Below are 22,721 nucleotides of genomic sequence, written 5' to 3' on the forward strand. Positions count from 1 at the left end.
TTCAGTTAAAGGGGTAAAAAGGTTTTCTGGTGGCTCTGGCCAGGTAGTTCCATTGGTTAGAGTGTTGTCCTGATATGCCAAGGTGGTGGGTTCAATCCCCAGTTGGGGCACATACAAGAATTAACCAATGAGTGCATAAATAAGTGGAACAACAAATCAATGTTATTGATGTTTCTCTATCTCTCTCTCCCTCCCTCCTCCTCTTTCTCTCTCTCTCTCTCTCTCTCTCTCTCTCTCTCTCTCTCTCTCTCTCTCTTCCTCTATCTCTAAAGTCACTAAAATAAATAGAAATAAAATGTAAGATATAACAAGTCTTTTCAGTACTAGCTATTGGTGCTACCTACCTCTGGGGTACATGGCCCTGTTTGCCCTTAGCATTATAATTAGCTGTTATAACTCTGGGTCCAAAGAACTCCTTCATGACACTGGCCATCTCCCTCACAGCTGTGACGTAGATTCCCCTTTGTCCTCTAGCTAGACCTCTAAGTGTCCACATGCAGTTTTTGCAATATATAAAGGCAACAGGGATCTCCCTTACCCCGAGGGCAAAACTACTGTCGGGACTGCAAGATGTGAATGGAGCTCTTCCAGCTTGGAGTGTCTTTCTGGAAGACATTTCTTCTCTACATTGGTTCTAGCCTTTATATATATATTGATGAGTAGAAAATCACCCACCCAATTTGAAGCATAGAAGGAAATAGATATTGAGGTTCTTAAATAATTATTTCCACTCTTTGTTCCCTCAGATCCTCCTTGTAAGACTTAATGTAAATAGTTTGTTAATATGGCTGTAAAGTATTATATTGTAAGATTTGAAGAACGTCATTGTATTATACTCTGTTAATCTATAATATATTAGACTCATGCTTTATCTAAAATGTTTTGAGTTTGTATATCTTGACAAATTTTACTGTCCTATTATGTAATAAATGTGTATTTTTGTACTTGCAGAAACTGCTGCTAACTTTTAAAGTTGTTTGATTTTCAAGGCACTGATAATGGATATGTATGAAGTCCATGCTGTCTATTAAATAAAATACCATTCTCCAACGTTAACAATCTCCCCAGAGCAATGTTCCCTTTGTAGAATTGTTCTAGTTAATGAGCCCAATTTCTACTTACCATTGGAAATTTCATAAAATGCTATACATGTAGAATTGAACTTTGAGCTTTTAGTCATAGGCCATGGTTAGTCTTTCCAGAGGGGGAAAATAAAGCTTTTCTATTTTAGTAATCTTACCATTTACCAAACAAGTCATGCTTTAAGCGCGGTCTTCATTTGTTTAAGCATTATGATTTCCTTGTGCTCCTGGAATGTCCTTATTCTCATATCAAAAGAACCATCAACTCAGTTTAATTGATGGTATGATATTTTCTTACCTGAATTTAAATCATAATTGACCAGATTGACCAAGTTGCTCCCAGACACTCAGGACCTGAGTACTGCTGAGGTCATATAAACATTATTACTGGTTCCTCAGGACTGCTGCATCTTTACTTGTCAGAGTTATTGGGGTTCACTCTGTGTAAGTTTAACCACCATTTCAAAGAGATGCAAGAAAAATGTAATTAGTACGGAAAAATTATTTGTATAACAGCACTGAAGACCACACCCCACTGTCAGAAATGCCACTGATGAGGTGTAGGCAGTGTGCACATACACTGATGTTAATTTCCCCCTAAATGTTACAGAAATACAAAGATTACTGTAAAAAGGGAGCCTTGATGTAGTAAAAACATTGGATTCAAGAAATTTTCTCTCATTGTGTTTTTCTACTTTTCATGGCATGCCATTGAGTTGAAAAGATCTAATGTTTCCTGGAACCAATGACATATTTCGCTTGTTGGAAAAAAAACTCTAAGTACAGTATGTATCTTAAGCCAAATTGTGGTAGTAAGTGTTTAACTTATCTTCTCCTACCTGGTCATGTTTTAATGACTTAAGAGAAAGTCTTTGCAAACTGCTTATTTCAATACTAAGGAAAAAACTGAATAATAAAAGTTGAGTAAAATGTAAACTTTAACATCTATTCTGATTATGAGGATATCTTTTAAGCTAAGTTTTCTGATGAAAGAAAGAATACTGCTGCCCTGGCCGGTTTTTCTCAGTGGTTAGCGCAACAGCCCTCAGACCCAAGGCTCACAGGTTCAATTCCCCACCCCAGTCAAGGTGCGAGAGGAGGCAACCAATCAATGTGTCTCTCCCCCTCCTCACCCTGCCTTCCACTCTCTCTAAGAGGCCAATGGAAAAACTATCCTTGGATGAGGGTAAAACAAAAAAAGAATACCGCTGAATTCTGTGTGCTATCTACCCCAAGTATGAGTCCTCTGTTTCAGAGCCACCTGTGAATATAAATCCTTCATTTGTATTGCTGTTGTTTTAAAAACAGTGGCCTCCTTGAGCTTCAGGTCTGGATCTGTGCGGTGGAATTAGAAGATGGCTTTGAAGTGTAGTTTGGAAATTTTTGTTTTGAAATCCCAAAAAAAAAGATACACAGAGGATGATATTAGATGTATAGTGTTACTTAATTTGTACAGTGTTATTGCTCAGCAACAGAGCATGCATACAATTTTTAGATAGTTCAATGTTGTTTCTAACCTACTTAATTTGTTAAGGCAAAGTAACTCATTTTCTGGAGTTCGGTATTACATGGCAATGTATGGTGCAGATTTGGAAGACACTGAGGTTTAAATGCTAATGGTTTTCATATAGGTTTTATTTTACATTACAGAAATTTGGAATTAAATTTAGCACTTCTCCTTGCAGCCTCTTGATCTACTACGAGGAGTGAGTAAATTGGATAAAAAACAGTATTTGTGCTAAGCGAAATAAGCCAGTCAGAGAGACAAGTATCACATGATCTCACTCATATGTGGAATCTAAAGAACAAAATAAACTAATGAACAAAATAGATCCAGAGACATAGAAGCGTGGGACAGACTGATGAATTTCAGAGGAAAGGCAGAGGTGGGTGGGTGGCTGGGAAGAAATTAACCAAAGAACTTGTATGCATATATGCATAACCCATGAACACAGACAATAGTGTGGTGAAGCCCTGGGGTGATGGGGTACGGGCCTAGAATGGGCCAATTGGGGGAAAGGGGGGACATCTCTAATACTTTCAACAATAAAGATTTTTAAAAATCCAAAACAAAACCAAACAAAAAAACACCTGTATTTGTGAGGTAGGCCTATTACTCTCAGTAAATAAAATGGACGCTATAAAGGAATATTAAGTTAGGGTTTTTCAAAATGCTGACACACCGAGCTCAAAAGGTTCGCCATCACTGCTTTAAGCTGTTACAGTACAATAAGGGACCGTTTCTTTCACCTTTGAGAATTCAGTGCCAAAACTCATGTAAACAAACCAGTGAAGCTCCAAAAAGGAGTAGGATGATAACCCAAACATTTGATTCTTAATTTATAAAATATTATAATGAAACTTCATAGATTAAATTAATAGTAATAAAGGATACCTATAAGCAGTTTTTCTCTCAGTCATAGTAATGAATGTAACATAAAAATAGAAACTATAGAAATAAGGTAAAGTGAGTTAAACTGGTTTTTCTACCTTACTTCTTCCTTAGATTCGGGTCAGAAGACATTAAAAAGGAGAAGATCTATCATCAATTGGGCCTTTTGGCGGGGTTCTGGCACTCACCTGGATAACTTGCCCATGTCCCCAACCTCTCCTATGACAGGGCAGCTCTTTGGAGTGTCTCTGCCAAATATCTGTGAGAATGACAATCTGCCCAAACCTATCTTGGTAAGTCTCACTCTGGCCTGTAACACCAATGGGAAGGGAGGTTTGGGGAAGGAGAGAGCTCTGAGAGGAAAATCTATACCCAAATGGAAATATAGATACCCATGGCTTTGGCTGAGAATATTTATTATTATTACTTCAAAGAATAAAAATCTGATTAAGCTGTTAACAGAATCATAAGTTAGACACAATAGAAAGAGATCATCTAATCTACTTGTCTTAGAAAAGAGCCACATAAACTGCTCAGGTAAATTAGAATTTGCTTGGTAGAGAATTTGCATTATCCCTCACATTTCTCTCACTTCCTTTCTTGAATTCTGTATTGTTCTGAAAATCTCCTTTAATCTCTTTAGCAGTAGAGACTACTCAATCATATGCTCTTTAAAAATCTTACATGTGTTTTATTTGTATTTCAAGTATTTATGTATAAAAATACATCCTCTGGCATTTAGTTATTTTTCACCTGATTAGAGTGGATCAGGTGAAAACTATTGCATTTGTCTTATCTCCAAATGACCATTGTTAAGCAACATTTATTGAGTATCTAGTGTCCTCTAAGTACTCTACTAGATGAATGCATTTTATAGTATACTAGTGGCCTGGTGCACAAAATTCGTGCACAGAGGGGTATCCCTCAGCCCAGCCTGCACCCTCTCCAATCTGGGACCCCTGTGGGATCGGGCCTAAACCAGCATTCGGACATCCCTCTCACAATCCGGGACTGCTGGCTCCTAACCGCTCACCTGCCTGCCTGCCTGATCACCCCTAACCACTCTGCTGCCAGCCTAATCAACCACACTTGCCCGCCCCTGCCAGACTGTTTGCCCCCAACTGTCCCCCCTGCCGACCTGATCACCCCCAACTGAGCCCCCACTACCTGCTTCCCCCTACCTGCCCCCCCCCACTGGCCTGTTCGCCCCCAATTGTCCTCCCCCACCAGCCTGCTTGCCTTCAAATGCCCTCCCCTGCCGGCCTGATTGCCCCTAACTGCCTTTGTATCGGCCCTGCCACCATGACTTTGTCTAGAAGTTCGTCCAGAAGGTCTCCTGGAAGGTCTCCTGGTCTAATTAGCATATTACCCTTTTATTAGTATGGATTAGGCATCTGTAAGTACCAGACACTAGCCTTACTACTCTATCAATTCCCCCTGCACAACAGAATTTGGGGGTAATCATCATCATCATCCCTACCTTACAAATTTATTTTTAAGCCTCAAGTTTATCCTAGATCACACAGTAAATATGTGCTATAATTAGGTTTCAAATCCCATGGGTTGCTTGTCTCCAACACCCATTCTTCTCCTGCACTGAAGGCAGAGGACATACAGCTTGAAGAAACCAAAATGAAATATGGCCAGAATGGACTGGGATGGAGAAAGCCTCCTCGGGGGGAAGAAGAAAGTAAATACAGGAAGTAGAATGAAGTATGGAGATGCATTAAAAAAAAGACAAGCAAGTGGAGAATGAGTTTGACAATAATATTTCCATATTTGGGGAAAAGAGTTTGTATTGGAGAGTAATGGGGAGAGAGTGGTGAGATAGAAGAGACCAGGTGACAGAGACCTTGAAGCAAAGAAATCTGAGTTTAAAGTGGCCATTGGTTCATTGAAACAAGACCGTCTCCTTAAAGCAAGTGTTTGAGGTAAAATGGTTTTTAGATGTTGAATAAAGAGAACAACAGAGATTTAGAGATACCAAAAAATAAGTTGACTAATTCCTCTAGCAGTCCATGCAGCCAGATCCCCAGAGCCGTCCCCTTGTCCACCCTCGCCTCTGGCAGAGAGAGATCGCTGGTATGTGTAAAGTGCCTTTTTCCCCTTTGCTTCCCCATAGGATATTCTTTTTTTCCTTAATCAAAACGGACCCCTCACAGATGGCATCTTCAGACAGTGCGCCAATGTGAAATTGTGCAAAGAGCTGAAGGAGAAACTGGACGCGGGAGCAGACGTGCCCCTGGACATTGAATCCATTTTCGTGATAGCGTCTGTTCTGAAGGTAGGAGTTCTCCCTCCCTCCATCACCCCACAGTGCACCTCTGGAGGAACAACTGGTTCCTTTCATTTTGACCTCATTCCCTTCTGCAAAGAACCATAATAGATTAGAACCTAAAAAGTGTTAAAAAAAAAAAAAAAAAAAAAAAAAAACACTTCACAAAAGTCAAGATTGTCCTTTAGAAGCCACGGCCCATGAATGGCTTGGCATGTCATGTCAGACGTACTTTTTTAAGTTTTTCCATCCCACGCCACTCTTGTCATCATGACTTCTGCTACCTGGTGCAAAAAATTATATGTAAATTAAGTTAAATTTAAAATACTCAAAGCACATAGAGCATATTTACCAAAACAAACATCCTAGCTATGATGACTTCCTCACAATCTCACTACCTTCCTAAAAAATGCAATTCTCTCAAAAATATACTTTATTAAACTTTGAAAAAGAAGCTTACTATCCCAAACAAGCATCTGCCTGCCAACTGACACAAACATTGCTCTCTGAGGCCCCTGAAACTTCCATTCATTGATGCAGTCATGGAACCTTCCTTGTCCCTAATGCCTTTTAAAGTGACAGTGGGGCAAGGAGTGGCTCTGGACTCGGCCTCCTTTTACAAAAACCTTTCCTGACATTTTTACGGTTCTCACCCGCACCCCATGGTTACTTAAGTCACGTCCACACTTGGCTTAGAGCACTTCTAAGATGTTTTCCTCCCACATTCTTGAAAATACCTCACATTTTTGGAAAATGTAGAGTCAAAACCAGCTTTTAGCAGAGCTTTTGACCTTAGGGGTAGTTTCTGCAGACGTGCCTCAGGCTTCCGTCTCCCAGCTGGGTGGGAAGCACCAGGCCAGGGCAGAGACAAGGCCTGGCCGCATTCTGGGGCAGGAGCATGAAAACCAAGTTAAGGAAAACATGGTGAAGAAGACTCTCGCACACCCTACTCCTACCCTGTGGGGTGGGGAACTGCTTACAGAATCCTACTTCGTGAATTAATGCACCATCAGATGATTCTTGGTAAATGGGCCATGTCTGCTCTTAACCCTGCTGCAGGCTGTGCAGTAAAGAACACTCCGAAGAACTGAGGAGCTGGAGCCAGGCTCATCCAATCTCTATTGCACAGGGTGCAATTACTATGCTTACGCTTCAGCCCTGGAATACAATAAAGATATGCCTGGTGTGTGCAGTCAGATATATGTCAGGGAGATATATACTAGTATACACACACAATTACTTTTTCTTTTTTACTCATCTAATTGGGCTTTCTCCCATCTCTTAATTTAAGAAGCTAAAGCCTTTGTTTTAGGACATTTTCCCTACCGTGCTATTCTTCACAGCACACACTTCTTAAGATTTTGTGCTAAATTATTGAGGCTATTACAAAAGTAGAGTCCTAAAAGAGTTTGACTACATTCCAAATTGGAGAAGTATTACTTGTACAAAAATAAGCAAAGGACAAAATTAATCCAAATGATTGAAAAGTCTGGTTAAATAGGTTACAAGTAGTCGACATTCTACAATCATGTAACTGCATTTTACTCTCATTTCTTCTAAGTGGCTGCAGGAAAGGACATACTTTTTGCCAAAAGTTAAAGTTTTTGTGCTTTTGTTTTGTTTCTTGTTTTTAAGTCTCTTTGGAAGTGCTACTTTAGGTTTCCTTTAATGTTTTACTTCTGCTGGTTTTGTTTAAGTATAAGCTCAACTCTTCAAACTATAATTGAAAGAAAATTGCTTGAGATGCTGTAACTTTGATCCAACAGACCTTTGAGGGAAAGTTCATTTTTAGCCCTGCAGGAATCTCATCTCCGATGAACCTGGTAGTACTGCTGGTGACCAGGGCTCTGGCTGGGGAGGGCAGGAGACTCAGCTGAGTGCTGGGAGGCGGTGATTGTAATTCAGGACCAACTCTCATAACCTTTCTCAGCTGCGATGGCGGTTGTATTTCATAACCTGTTATTCCAGCTGTGGAGAGTTCATTGAGATGTTACGACCTATTATCTTTCAAGTGTAGGTTTAAGATTTAATGATGCTTTTCTTCAAGACAGATCATAAGCATGTGTTCCACTGAGATTTAAAAAGAGTGCTATTGTCATGTCCCACTTAGAAATAACAGATTTTGCCTCTTTGAATCTGACTTAAAGTAGGTGCAGAAACTAAAATTAGCTTGGAATTATGAAAATTCAATACCTTTACCCAAAAAGAGGTAACTTTTGTCAAGACACATCTGAGTCACAAGTATCCAGGTACATTTCTACTGGATGATGTAATAGAACGGAGAAACATAGTATGATAGAATAGGAAGAATCAGTCCTCTTCCTGCTTATGCGCCACTCTTTAAAAAAATTGTATTGTGATAGGAGACATGACTACAAAGAGGTTTTTAAAATTACCTTGGAATCTCAATTATACTTAGTTGGCCTTCCCTTGTCCCTCACTAATATTTGTCCGTATGCAAATAGCAACAGCTCAGTAATAACCACCACTCTGTGTGGGGCTGTGCTTGGCAATGAAGTGTAAGAGTAGAGAGTGAGGGTCTGCCCCTGCCCTGGAGGACTCATGAGCTACTGGGGGAGAGACACACGTAATCAGCTAACTATAACAGTGAGGTGTCACAGTCTTCATATCAGTAATATAAGCATGACATGTAAGTAACAAGTTGTGTTGTCTTTTTGTAAAGTTGCTAATTTGGTTTTCCAGCAATATTTAAATTGCTCAATTGCATCTTTCACCTCTTTCCATGAACTTGCAGAATGATAGCCAACCGTGGGTACAGTGCTTAGACGTGAAACTGAGTTTTCTCTGCCTAAAGTTTACTGAGGTAGAGATCAGACTTTGCAAGCTTAGCTTTGTGAATGCCATGCCAAAAGCAACAGAGAGAGTTGGCTTAAGACAGAAATGAACATAGGACCAGAACCAAATTTAGTTTATTTTTAAGCTCTTTATAAACAAAGGCCAAACAACAAACATCCTTGGCCATAAGTATATGCATTATGATCTGGTCTCACCACACCAGCCCCACCAATGGTTCAGCAGAACAGAGTCTGGAAGGCCAGAGAGGAGAATGTGCTGGGCACAGGTTAATCAGTGTACACCAGGCACAGGGTGCCTGAGCCCAGCCACTGCCTGGGATGCTGTTTCTCCCCAAGTAGTGAGAGTCCTTCCATGGGGAATAGAAGGGAGAAACTCTATCTCTAGATGGGAATTGCTCAGCAATTCCGCTGGAATATAACGTTTGAAAATAGCAGGGACTCTGTTTTATTCACTGCTCTGTCCCTAGTACCTGGTACATACGAGTAAATATGTATAGAACGATTGGATGCTGATTACATTAGGAGAGGGGAAAGGGGGATTTAGGATGACTTGCCAGGCCCTGTCACATACCAGTTTGCTAAAATGTAAACAAACAGGCGCTTTCAGCCCAAAGAGGTTGTCCTGTATCTTTCCCGTTACAATCCAGACACCGGTTGCTCCTCTGGTTTTTGCTAGAAAAAAAGTCAAAGCATGTATTTCTACAGGTGCACATTAGTGGAGAGTTGGCACCAAGAACTGTGTATTCCAAAGAAGAGAAGACTTAACTCTTTTCAACAAAATGTTTTATAATCACTCCAGTACATGTTTAGCATGAAATAATGATTTAAAATATTTGTTTTTCCCTCTCTCTCAGGATTTTCTACGACACATTCCCAGAAGTGTTTTCTCATCAGATCTCTATGATCAATGGGTCTGTGTAATGGATCAAGGAAATGATGAAGAGAGAATAAATACAATTCAAAGGTAACTATTCTAATTTGGTCACATCTCAAAAATACTTTTTAAAAAACGTATGTTTTATAAGCTCATCTCGTGAAGTAATGTTATCCATGGGGACCAGTTAAAAACAGATTTATGCTAGATGCTGTCATTGTTATGATTGTTCTCTCCCTAATCTTAGTAACATGGCACACTTGACCCTTGTTCACCTTCTATATGTCCAAATCTGAGAGGAGTTGACAAAAGCCTACTATAAACCCAATTTATGATCCTTTTTTTTCTTTTTTCTTTTTTTTTTATTATTAGTTAAGGTATTACAAATGTGTCCTCATCCCCCCCATTAACCCCCAACCTCCCCCACACACACAAACTCATGCTCCCATCCCCCTGTTGTCCATGTCCATTGGTTTGGCTTATATACATGTATACAAGTCCTTCGGTTGATCTCTTCCCCTTACCCCCGCCCTCCCCTACTTTCCTTCTGGGGATTGATAGCCAGATCGCTGTTTCTCAGCCTTTGGGACTGTCCCTTTTCATCAGTCTATGTTGTTCTCTATAATCCACAAATGAGTGAGATCATGTGGTATTTATCTTTCTCTCACTGGCTTATTTCACTTAGCATAATGCTCTCCAGTTCCATCCATGCTGTTGCAAAAGGCAAGAGTTCCTTTTTTTTTTTTTACCGCAGCATAGTATTCCATTGTGTATATGTACCACAGTTTTCTAATCCACTCATCTACTGATGGGCACTTAGGCTGTTTCCAAATCTTAGCTATGGTGAATTGTGCTGCTATGAACATAGGGGTGCATATATCCTTTCTGATTGGCGTTTCTGGTTTCTTGGGATATATTCCTAGTAGTGGGATCACTGGGTCAAATGGGAGTTCCATTTTTAGTCTTCTGAGGTAGCTCCATACTGTTCTCCACAGTGACTGCACCAGTCTGCATTCCCACCAGCAGTGCAGAAGCGTTCCTTTTTCTCCACATCCTCTCCAACACTTGTTGTTTGTTGATTTGTTGATGATAGCCACTCTGACAGGTGTGAGATGATACCGCATTGTCGTTTTGATTTGCATCTCTCATATAATTAGTGACTTTGAGCATGTTTTCATATGTCTTTCGGCCTTCTGTATGTCGTCTTTTGAAAAGTGTCTATCTAGGTCCGTTGCCCATTTTTTATTGGATTGTTTATCTTCCTTTTGTTAAGTTTCATGAGATCCCTGTAAATGTTGGAAATTAATGATATACAATGAGATATACTTCCAGAGAGGAGTATCATTGTATATCGGTGGTATCATTGGCAAATATGTTCTCCCATGTAGTGGGTCTTCTTGTTGTTTTGTTGATGGTTTCCTTTGCTGTGCAAAAGCTTTTTATTTTTATGTAGTCCCATTTGTTTATTTTCTCCTTAGTTTCCATTGCCCTAGGAGCATTTTCAGAGAAGAAATTTCTTCGGCATATGTTTGCGATTTCGCTGCCTGTGGATTCCTCTAGTATTTTTATGGTTTCCCGTCTTACGTTTAAGTCTTTTATCCATTTTGAGTTTATTTTTCTGTATGGTGTGAGTTGGTGATCTAGTTTCATCCTTTTGCATGTATCTGTCCAATTTTCCCAATTTATTATCTTAATTTTGGTAAATATTTAACCAGACAACCCCTTATATGTCTCATTCGCCAACTGAATTCACACAGAGAAAATTTCCTCCCACAAGGGACTCACAGTCTGGTAGAGTTCACAGGTAAAGCCAGAATTACAACTGCAATTCAGTATAGTCTCTGCTATATAAGAGATACGTGGAGGAGGGCATTGTGGGAGCACTGCAGAGAGGCAGGTGGCTCTGGAAAAAACATCAAGGAAAAAGGGAGTTGCACAGATGCAGTCTGATCACAAGGCGTGCATCATCTGTACTCAGGCAAAGAAGCTGCTGGCAGAAATCACGCCCCTCTCCCCCCCATCCCCTCCATATTCCCTGCATTATAAGGGAGCAAGAAAGAAGTGTCCATCAAAAAAGCAATACTTCCAGTTCTTTGAAAATCCAAAAATCCCAATACCATTTTTTGCATATGCTTCTTGATTACAGTTTTTCTCGAACAATTTTAAAATATAAGTTATTATCTACATCCTGGTATTGATAGACATCCCTTGTCTGTAGAAAAACATGGTACAACTGTTGGAGACAGAAAGCGAAACCTTGTCACAAAATGCTCTCTGCTACCATTATGGTTTGGTGGAAACCATGCAGAGATAGTGAAGATTAGATTCTGTGCTTATGGCTCATTGTCTAAAACTTTACACCTTACTGTTAAGGATGATTTCCTTAAAAAAAAAAAAAAAAGGTAACACTGATTCTCATACAAATATAAAATGAACACGTGTAAAAGATTTCATTTAAATCATTAATTAATGAGAGAACTGATAAGATAATACAACCAGTACAAAGGAGATTTCACACTACCACAACTTATGTAGTTGAATCAGAAAAGAATTTATAAATAGATACAAAACTGGCTTCCTCTACTGAGGCATTGAGGGGTAGTGAGAGAGCACAAATAAATCATTTGTCTCTTGACCAGGCAGAATTTTTGATTCTATGAGCAAGTCTTAGGTGCACCAGTAACTGTCATCGATAACTTAGAGTTTGTAGGGTTAACTCAAAGGCTTAAGGCCCCCATAAAACCAGGTTATCCAGACACTGTCTACAGTGTCTCACTTTCCACTGAGCACACTCAGTAACCTTTTGGTCTGTTTCAATATCTTTCATCATTTGTCCCTATAAACTACACTCATTGTGAGTTCATTGTACTGAAGAAATGCCTCTGTTGTTTTCGCAACAGGAATCAGACTAATTTTCTCCTCTTGGTTGCAGATTCTGTTTTAAAAAGGCAACAACCGTGATACCAACATATAAGTTTTCTGGATGGTAGTAAATATCATTTTCAGTGAATGATAATTTAAAAACCTCTTATCATTTACAAAAGGAGAATAGTAGGAAATAGACTATCATAAGCTTGACTTATATGTGAAAGTGATACCAGTGAGATGAGACTCGGGACAGACTGACTTTGGAAGCTAGTGAGCAGAGCCCAAGCTCTCAGAATGCACTAGGCAGCCTTAATAGCTCAAGTCTGGGCTCCCACCAAGAGGTACACTTGGGAACAAAGGAGCACTTTAAGTTTAATGGTTGTTGAGTTTCATCAGAAAGATTTTGTGGGTTTTTGGTGGAGAATATTCTGAAATGTTACAGGATTAAACTAAAATACATTACATTAGTTTCAGGTAAATATTTTGGGAGCATTTTTGGGGAGCCATTTTTGTGCAATCTTTTACATTTTCATTGAGTTGTGAAGACGGTGTACAAAACAAATAGCCAAATCCTCAGGCTTGTTTTCTCCCCTCCTGTACAGGCAGGGCTCACTTTGCATAGTACCATGTTAACTGAAACTCCTGCAGATCTGGACTGTTTTGCTTTGCATGAGGAATTCATGGAAAGCGAGGGTTGCCCGTTTATACAAATAGTTTATGAAATGTCTTGCTTAAAGAGTGCATTTGTTTCCTGTCTTCAGGCTGTTGGACCAGCTTCCGAGAGCCAATATTGTTCTTCTAAGGCACCTTTTTGGGGTACTACACAACATTGAGCAACACTCCTCATCCAATCAGATGAACGCATTCAATTTAGCGGTGTGTATCGCTCCGAGCATTCTTTGGTCTTCTACTACCTACAGCCCAGAATTAGAAGGCGAATTTGCAAAAAAGGTAATGAAGTTTTTCATTTTTATGCCCTGGGAGACTGGGTCCCCATTTTGAACCCAATATTCGGGGTATTAATTATGAAAGACATTTTCTTAAAAGAACATACATTTGGGTTCATTCGTTGTTTTATCCTATCCTGGTAGACTATAGAAAAGTGGTTTCTGAAGCAGAAAAGTGCTAGCAGTTGGGTTAGTTCTCTTTTCCCTTGAAAGAGGCAAAAAACTGTGACTGACTTCAACCCCAGAATAATAAGCACTTGATTTGAGAAAACAAACAAGAACTTTGAAGTTAGGCAAGCCAGGGTTCAAGTCTCAGCCCCACACTTGCCAGAAGTACACTCCTGGGCAAAATTAGTTACACTGATCCAGTTTCTCCTCGGGAAAGTGGTGGTGGTGATAACACCTCGCTCATATGGTGGTTACTTGAAACCACACCCCTGTGGTGCCTGGCTCACCCACCATTCTGCTTGCTCCTTGGCTCAGCTGCTGGGGCAGGGAAACTACAGCAAGACTCCAGAACAGCTCAGTGGAGGCAGAAAGCTCCCTGGTGAAGTCTCACCTCTTCTGCAAGAGTTTCCATTAGGGAGCCTGCAGGAAGGAAGTGCCTAGGGAGAGACCAGTGGGGCAAAATGCAAGTTTTCTCTCCACCTGTCTCTCTCCTTCACAGTCAACCCATAGAGGACTCCCTCTTCCCAGACCCATGACAACTGCCTCATACATAAGAAATACACTTCATATGTCTGTCTAGTGATGCTTTACGGGCTTTAATCACAACGTATATTTCTTCACCCCTAACACTGTGGAGAATATATATAAAACTACCCTAATTTTAAAGACAGAACCATTGGGATGAAAATGTTAGCATTAAGCCAAGGCCACAAATAATAACTTTGGTCCACTGATAGAAATGTATTTCTATCCCTCAATTTCTAGGAGGAACTCTTCCTATACTTTTAAAACAGACATGATTTTCTTCTGATCAGGATTCTTTTGCATTTTTGTTGAAATCAGCACTCATATATTAAGTATGGTTTATAGATATGCTGTATGGAAAGTGGCACTTCAATTTTGTCCCTTTTTGTACAGGTTACTCTGCTTATTCAATTTGTGATTGAAAATTGCTGTAGAATATTTGGAGAAGAAATCACTTCCCTCTTTGGAGAGGTGTCAGTGAGGTGTGACATTAGAGAGAATACCTCAGGTATTGTGACTAATCGGATTGTTTTCCCATGAGAAACAGACACGTGTCTGTGAAGGTGGTGGGACAGTGGTTGTCCTGGATCCCACAGCAGCTCCGGTGAAGGGAGCCACTGGCCTGGCTCAGTGGGCCTCGGGCTCCTTCCTTAGAAGGCCTGCTGGTGGGGTTCACGTGGATAAGATGAGATCCCCAACTTCAGGAACCTGTTAGCACTTGATGGTGTTAATCGTTTTTGTAAACAGAACTTTACAAGGAATGCTAATACACATCATAGGACTGGCGTTAAACCTGGAGCAGAAAGCCCGGAGGCCGCAGAAGCAGCCGGGCTTTTTCTCTCTCCCCTTCCTCTGCGTCCCTAGGACACTCGGGATGCTGGTGACTCTAAAACCATTTCTAAGCAACAGCATCCAGACTGTGAAGTCCTGTACCACCAATGACCTTTGGTCAATTATTCTCTGCCACTGAACATCGATTCTGTATCTATAAAATATGGATGCCCATAATGCCTAACTTTTATGGTTGTTTTAAAGATTAAATAAATAATGGATATTAAAGAACTCTATCAAAGAGAAGTTGACAGGGTTAGTAAATGGTTGCCCTGAGAGTGAATTCCGTGTATTCACCAGCAAGCCATGCAAGAAGGCAGTCTCATTCGGAATCCAGGTGTACTTGGCATTGATTCCTTTATTTTTTTATATCATTTCTTGGTATTATGACATGTCTCTTTGCTTTGAGGAAATCTTACTTAGGGAAAGCCCATTTCTTCAGGAACTGAGATAAATCTAGTACACCCAAAAAATTTTATTTTGTATTCTGCACTGACAAATTGAGAGATTGTGATTAATTAATTCTGATTAAAAATTAAGGATTTTTCCTTAAATATAGAAATTTGAAAAATCTACATGAAAAGAGAATTAAACTAAGCATCACAGTTTTTGTCTTTTTAGGCAGCATGCGCTTGGAGTGTTTAACAAGGTTATCATGGTTTGATTTCCCGCAGATATCTCTTGCTTACAAATGACCGACTCCTCCTATGACTGCTTGGAAAACGAGCTGAATGAGGACGTTGACGCTCCGTGCAGTGACCTGGTGACGACCCTCGGCCAGGGGAGCAGAAGCATGGACTCCGTCCTCACCCTCAGTGACTATGACCCCAACCAGCCCGAGCTGGAAGGTCTTTTAACCCTGAACGACTTTGACTTAGACAATCCTAAACATGAAGACATTCAAATGGAAGGGCCTCTCGAATCCGAGCCCGTGACTGTCCCAGGACTGTACGGAGAGGCCACCCTGCAGGACCATGGCGGGGCCCCGTCTGGCGCCGCCACACCCAGCTACCTGACCACGGCTGCAGCAGATGCTCCGAAAAGCCCGCGGCGACAGCGGCGCTGCTCCGAGCCCAGCATCGACTATCGAGATGCAAAGCTGTCCTCTTTCCGGGAGTTTTGCCAGAAAAAGCTACGCAAGTCCAGCTGTGATGCAATTCTCTCGCAGAAAGGTGAGGACCATCTGAAGCAAAACGAACCCCCACAGGAGGAGGGTAAGATGTATTTTAAACAGGCTCTAGTCACAGGCACTGATATCAAGAAAAATGCCTCTAATAAAAATGCTAAGAAGAAGGGCTTCTTTGGTATGGAAGGAAGTCACGTGAAGCGCCCCCCGCCCTCAAAGCCAGTGGCCATTTCTGTGGCATCTTGCAATTACATGTCCTCACATGATTGTCCCAGGAGCCAGCCCTTGGATGCAGACACCCCTGGACACGCCCCGCCACACGCAGCAGATGCCCCCAAGAGTTCCAAGAGGCACCGGCGCTGCTCAGAAACCAGCATCGACGACCAGCGCTCCAAGCTGAGCTATCTCAGGGGCATTTTCTCAAGGAAACACAACAAAACCAGCTATGAAGTACGCCCCTGGTCTGGAGAGGAGGGGTATCTCCAGCAGCACAAGTCTTTACAATTGGAGGGCCAAAAGCTCATTCACCAGAGCTTGGTCATGGGGATCGAGGTGGGCAAGAGCGGTGCCACCGACCAGAACACCGAGAAGCTTTTCCCCTCAAAATTAAGCACCTGCCCCAGGACGAGCTGTTCTAGCTTGTCCTCCCCAGGCACCTCCCCATCTGGCTCCTCAGTGAGCTCCCAGGATAGCGCTTTCTCTCAGATTTCAGAGCATTCCGTGTTTACACCCAACGAAACGTCCTCCCCAGTAGATTGCACTTTTCAGGCCCCAAGCCAGCAGGGAGAACCGTCCGACTCCAGCAGCTCCAGACCCGTTTCTGGAGTGCCTGGGCCCGCCTCTGAGCAGGCCAGCAGCCGCCCGGCTTATTCAAAAAGGGACACCTTAGAGCGGCATTCACAGATGCATTCTGTGACCCTTCATCCCAGCACCTGGTTAAGAAATGGTATGGCCAGCTTGAAGAACTGGTCCCTCAAAAACAAAGCCAGGGCAGCCAGAGCAGAGGCAAAGAAAATATCTTCTCTGCCAGGGCCCGCAGAGCCACCTCCCCATGCTTCTGGGGCTCCAGAAGCCAACCCACAGCAAGAGACACAGAAAGAAATGCCCCCGACGGTACCTGCAGAACTTGCAGCTGCGCCTACAGCCCAGCGGGACAGCTCCGATCCCAGCCACGTCTCTGAGCCACGCCATAGCTCTCCATCCAGCCCAGTGGAAGGCACATTGGAGCTTTGTCTGAAGTCACAGGAGGAAGGAGAGAGTAGACGGCCGTGCTCTCCTGGCACCCCGCCGTGTGCAATATCCTTTCCCAGCTCTTTGATTATAGATGATGAGTCCGGCCCAGACTCAGGGCCTGCAGCAGTGTGTGATGTTGAGGACAAACATTCAACCAAAGACATTTTACCACAAGAAGAACCTGATGTCTAGAAGAACAGGAAGAACAGAAAGTGGCCTAATAACATCAAGACAATATTCATTATGACCCCTTTGTGTAATGTGCCTGGAATAGAGAGCATAAAGATAATTATTGCTAATACTTAGTACAATAAAATAATTCTCTTTACTAAGACCATGTGGCAAGAAGTTTTACTACAATAATTCTTTAGAGGATTGTACTGGGCCTGTCATGATTTTAGAGATACTCACAAAGAGTTAGAGAAAGTGTCTTCTTTTTTTTTTTTCTTTACTTTTTTTAACTTTATTGAATTTATTAGGTAACATTGGTAAATACAATTATATAGGTTTCAGGTGTACAATTATGTAATACATCATCAGGATATTGTATTGTGTGTTCACCACCCAAAGTCAAGTCTCCTTCCATCACCATTTATCTTCCTTTGCCCTCTCCTATCACTCCCCACCCCCATTCCCTCTGGTAATCACCATACAGTTGTCTGTGTCTATGAGGGTTTTTTGTTGTTTGTTTTTTTGGGGGGGGTACTTAATCCCTTCACCTTTTTCACCCAATCCCCATAACCTCTCAGAGCTGTCAGTCTCTATGGGTCTGTTTCTATGTTATTTGTTAGTGAAATCATGTGTACTTGTCTTTCTCTGACTGGCTTATTATTTAGCATAAAAAAGATGCATGCATTATATCAGGTTAGGCTCCTGAGAAGGCCATGGTATCATTAGTGAAGCATGCAGATTACGGGGAGTGGGGAAGGGTGCAGACAAACAATCCACACTCCATGGAATGTGTTCAATAAATAAGCAAGAAAAATGCCACTAATCAAAGTATTGGGAAGAAAAGCACGCCCAGTAATGAAGGAAATCATGTGAAACATTTCCCTTCATCCAAGTCACTGGCCATTTCTGTGACTTCTAGAGTCACATGTCCTCACAGGATCATTCCAGAAAGTAGCCCATGATGCAGCTAGACTGGGGAAAAGGAGAGTGGCTCAAGAGCCATATGTATCATGATGCCATTTTTTTGTTGGTTGTGTTGCTTGATTCATTGTTCCATTAGCACCGCTTTGCAAAGGCTCCAGTGAACAGCTGGCAGAGAAAGACGGAAATGTCGTTCATCTAAGTGTTCTTTACAAAGGGACCTGTGCTGGGAGCGTTCTCCAGAAACACAGCTTTTCCTGTGAGAAGGTGGCCTGAAAGCACTCGTTACCTGAGGGTGGGGGAAACTGCAAAACAGTCTTTTCTCTGTTACACGAATGCTGTTGCCAGCAGGATGAAAGCCGGGCTCCTCTGCCGAGATGGTTTTCTGCAGCCCCGCCTCTTAGAGCAGTCAGCCAGAAAACATTGCGGATAAGTCATCCTTTTTCTGATTATCATTTGGCCATAGAGAGAGCAATTTTGAGTTTGCTAACTTATGAAGAGTTGCAGAATAGAATACCCACCAAAGTGGCTATCGGGCCTTCTCAATCACTGGCTTTGGATTTCCCTACCTCCAGGAGTTTTTACATACTTTTGTCCCAAATGACTCATGGTTCACAGAGAGTGTATACCCCACCCCATTGGTTTATATCCATGGACACCTCTCTCTTGCCTTAAAGTGACACTGGTACATCTCCTGGATTAACTCCATTGATTATTAGGTCTTGCCAGCCGGTCTGGAGGGATAGAGTCAGGAAAGGATGTGCATCGTCCTTCATTTCAACTTGATACTTATAAGAAGCTGCTTAGAACCCACTGGGTCTCTTAGGCCACCATCAAATGGACCTTTCTCCCACAAACTAGCTTATTTCAAACTATATTTCTGAGCCACTAGGAAACTTTTATGTTGTGTTCTTTTCCTGTTGTCCTAAATGTTGCATTTTTTCAGTTAAAGGGGGAAAAAGGTTTTCTGGTGGCTCTGGCCAGGTAGTTCCATTGGTTAGAGTGTCGTCCTGATATGCCAAGGTGTTGGGTTCAATCCCCAGTTGGGGCACATGCAAGAATTAACCAATGAGTGCATAAATAAGTGGAACAACAAATCAATGTTATTGATGTTTCTCTATCTCTCTCTTCTTCCCTCCTCTCTCTCTCTCTCTCTCTCTCTCTCTCTCTCTCTCTCCCTTCCTCTCTCTCTAAAATCACTAAAATAAAAAAAAATAAAATGTAAGGTATAACAAGTCTTTTCAGTATAGCTATTGGTGCTACCTACCTCTGGGGTACATGGCCCTGTTTGCCCTTAGCATTATAATTAGATTTTATAACTCTGGGTCCAAAGAACTCCTTCATGACACTGGCCATCTCCCTCACAGCTGTGACGTAGATTCCCCTTTGTCCTCTAGCTAGACCTCTAAGTGTCCACATGCAGTTTTTGCGATATATAAAGGCAACAGGGATCTCCCTTACCCCGAGGGCAAAACTACTGTCGGGACTGCAAGATGTGAATGGAGCTCTTCCAGCTTGGAGTGTCTTTCTGGAAGACATTTCTTCTCTACTTAAGGGAACATTGGTTCTATCCTTTATATATATGTTGATGAGTAGAAAATCACCCACCCAATTTGAAGCATAGAAGGAAATAGATATTGAGGTTCTTAAATAATTATTTCCACTCTTTGTTCCCTCAGATCCTCCTCTAAGACTTAATGTAAATAGTTTGTTAATATGGCTGTAAAGTATTATATTGTAAGATTTGAAGAACGTCATTGTATTATACTCTGTTAATCTATAATATATTAGACTCATGCTTTATCTAAAATGTTTTGAGTTTGTATAATATATCTTGACAAATTTTACTACCCTGTTATGTAATAAATGTGTATTTTTGTACTTGCAGAAACTGCTGCTAACTTTTAAAGTTGTTTGATTTTCAAGGCACTGATAATGGATATGTATGAAGTCCATGCTGTCTATTAAATAAAATACCATTCTCCAACATTAACAATCTCCCCAGAGCAATGTTCCCTTTGTAGAATTGTTCTAGTTAATGAGCCCAATTTCTACTTACCATTGGAAATTTCATAAAATGCTATTCATGTAGAATTGAACTTTGAGCTTTTAGTCATAGGCTATGGTTAGTCTTTCCAGAGGGGGAAAATAAAGCTTTTCTATTTTTCTAATCTTACCATTTACCAAACAAGTCATGCTTTAAGCGCAGTCTTCATTTGTTTAAGCCAGGGGTGGGCAAACTTTTTGACTCGAGGGCCACAATGGGTTCTTAAACTGGACCGGAGGGCCGGAACAAAAGCATGGATGGAGTGTTTGTGTGAACTAATATAAATTCAAAGTAAACATCATTACATAAAAGGGTACGGTCTTTTTTTTCAATAGTTTTATTCATTTCAAACAGGGCCGGATCCGGCCCGCGGGCCGTAGTTTGCCCACGGCTGGTTTAAGCATTATGTTTTCCTTGTGCTCCTGGAATGTCTTTATTCTCATATCAAAAGAACCATCAACTCAGTTTAATTGATGGTATGATATTTTCTTACCTGAATTTAAATCATAATTGACCAGATTGACCAAGTTGCTCCCAGACACTCAGGACCTGAGTACTGCTGAGGTCATATAAACATTATTACTGGTTCCTCAGGACTGCTGCGTCTTTACTTGTCAGAGTTCATTGGGGTTCACTCTGTGTAAGTTTAACCACCATTTCAAAGAGATGCAAGAGAAATGTAATTAGTACAGAAAAATTATTTGTATAACAGCACTGAAGACCACACCCCGCTGTCAGAAATGCCACTGATGAGGTGTAGGCAGTGTGCACATACACTGATGTTAATTTCCCCCTAAATGTTACAGAAATACAAAGATTACTGTAAAAAGGGAGCCTTCGTGTACTAAAAACATTGGATTCAAGAAATTTTCTCTCATTGTGTTTTTCTACTTTTCATGGCATGCCATTGAGTTGAAAAGATCTAATGTTTCCTGGAACCAATGACATATTTCGCTTGTTGGGAAAAAAACTCTAAGTACAGTATGTATCTTAAGCCAAATTGTGGTAGTAAGTGTTTAACTTACCTTCTCCTACCTGGTCATGTTTTAATGACTTAAGAGAAAGTCTTTACAAACTGCTTATTTCAATACTAAGGAAAAAACTGAATAAAAAAAGTTGAGTAAAATGTTAACTTCAACATCTATTCTGGTTATGAGGATATCTTGTAAGCTAAGTTTTCTGCTGAAAGAAAGAATACTGCTGCCCTGGCCGGTTTTTCTCAGTGGTTAGCGCAACAGCCCTCAGACCCAAGGCTCACAGGTTCAATTCCCCACCCCAGTCAAGGTGCGAGAGAAGGCAACCAATCAATGTGTCTCTCCCCCTCCTCACCCTGCCTTCCACTCTCTCTAAGAGGCCAATGGAAAAACGATCCTTGGATGAGGGTAAAACAAAAAAAGAATACCGCTGAATTCTGTGTGCTATCTACCCCAAGTATGAGTCCTCTGTTTCAGAGCCACCTGTGAATATAAATCCTTCATTTGTATTGCTGTTGTTTTAAACACAGTGGCCTCCTTGAGCTTCAGGTCTGCATCTGTGTGGTGGAATTAGAAGATGGCTCTGAAGTGTAGTTTGGAAATTTTTGTTTTGAAGTCCCAAAAAATTATACACAGGGGATGATATTAGATGTATAGTGTTACTTAATTTGTACAGTGTTATTGCTCAGCAACAGAGCACGCATACAATTTTTAGATAGTTCAATGTTGTTTCTAACCTACTTAATTTGTTAAGGCAAAGTAACTCATTTTCTGGAGTTCGGTATTACATGGCAATGTATGGTGCAGATTTGGAAGACACTGAGGTTTAAATGCTAATGGTTTTCATATAGGTTTTATTTTACATTACAGGAATTTGGAATTAAATTTAGCACTTCTCCTTGCAGCCTCTTGATCTACTATGAGGAGTGAGTAAATTGGATAAAAAACAGTATTTGTGCTAAGCGAAATAAGCCAGTCAGAGAGACAAGTATCACATGATCTCACTCATATGTGGAATCTAAACAACAAAATAAACTAATGAACAAAATAGATCCAGAGACATAGAAGCGTGGGACAGACTGATGAATTTCAGAGGAAAGGCAGAGGTGGGTGGGTGGCTGGGAAGAAATTAACCAAAGAACTTGTATGCATATATGCATAACCCATGAACACAGACAATAGTGTGGTGAAGCCCTGGGGTGATGGGGTATGGGCCTAGAAGGGGCTAATGGGGCGAAAAGGGGGACATCTCTAATACTTTCAACAATAAAGATTTTTAAAAATCCAAAACAAAACCAAACAAAAAAACACCTGTATTTGTGAGGTAGGCCTATTACTCTCAGTAAGTAAAATGGATACTATAAAGGGATACTTCTTTTCTGTCAGGTTACAGGGGCTGTGATTGTTACTACCTAAAATTCAGGAGGAAAAAAAAATATCTTTGCCCAAGAATGGGTTGACTGAGAAATAG

The 22,721-nt window shown here is 41.1% G+C and overlaps 1 protein-coding gene across 1 annotated transcript; it reads left to right on the forward strand.

Moving 5' to 3' along the window:
• Nucleotides 1-2,437: 2,437 nt before the first annotated feature.
• On the forward strand, nucleotides 2,438-17,329 carry LOC308525561 (rho GTPase-activating protein 20-like; the record flags this gene model as incomplete). Its single annotated transcript, XM_081100343.1, has 7 exons — nucleotides 2,438-2,513; nucleotides 3,589-3,767; nucleotides 5,597-5,758; nucleotides 9,420-9,529; nucleotides 13,069-13,258; nucleotides 14,341-14,455; nucleotides 15,453-17,329. The coding sequence occupies 7 exons, from the start codon at nucleotides 2,438-2,440 to the stop codon at nucleotides 17,327-17,329; spliced, it is 2,709 nt and encodes a 902-aa protein (XP_080956469.1).
• Between the last annotated feature and the right edge of the window lie 5,392 nt (nucleotides 17,330-22,721).

This window comes from Myotis nattereri (genome assembly GCF_964212035.1).
Source record: "Myotis nattereri genome assembly, chromosome: 9".
NCBI lineage: Eukaryota > Metazoa > Chordata > Mammalia > Chiroptera > Vespertilionidae > Myotis > Myotis nattereri.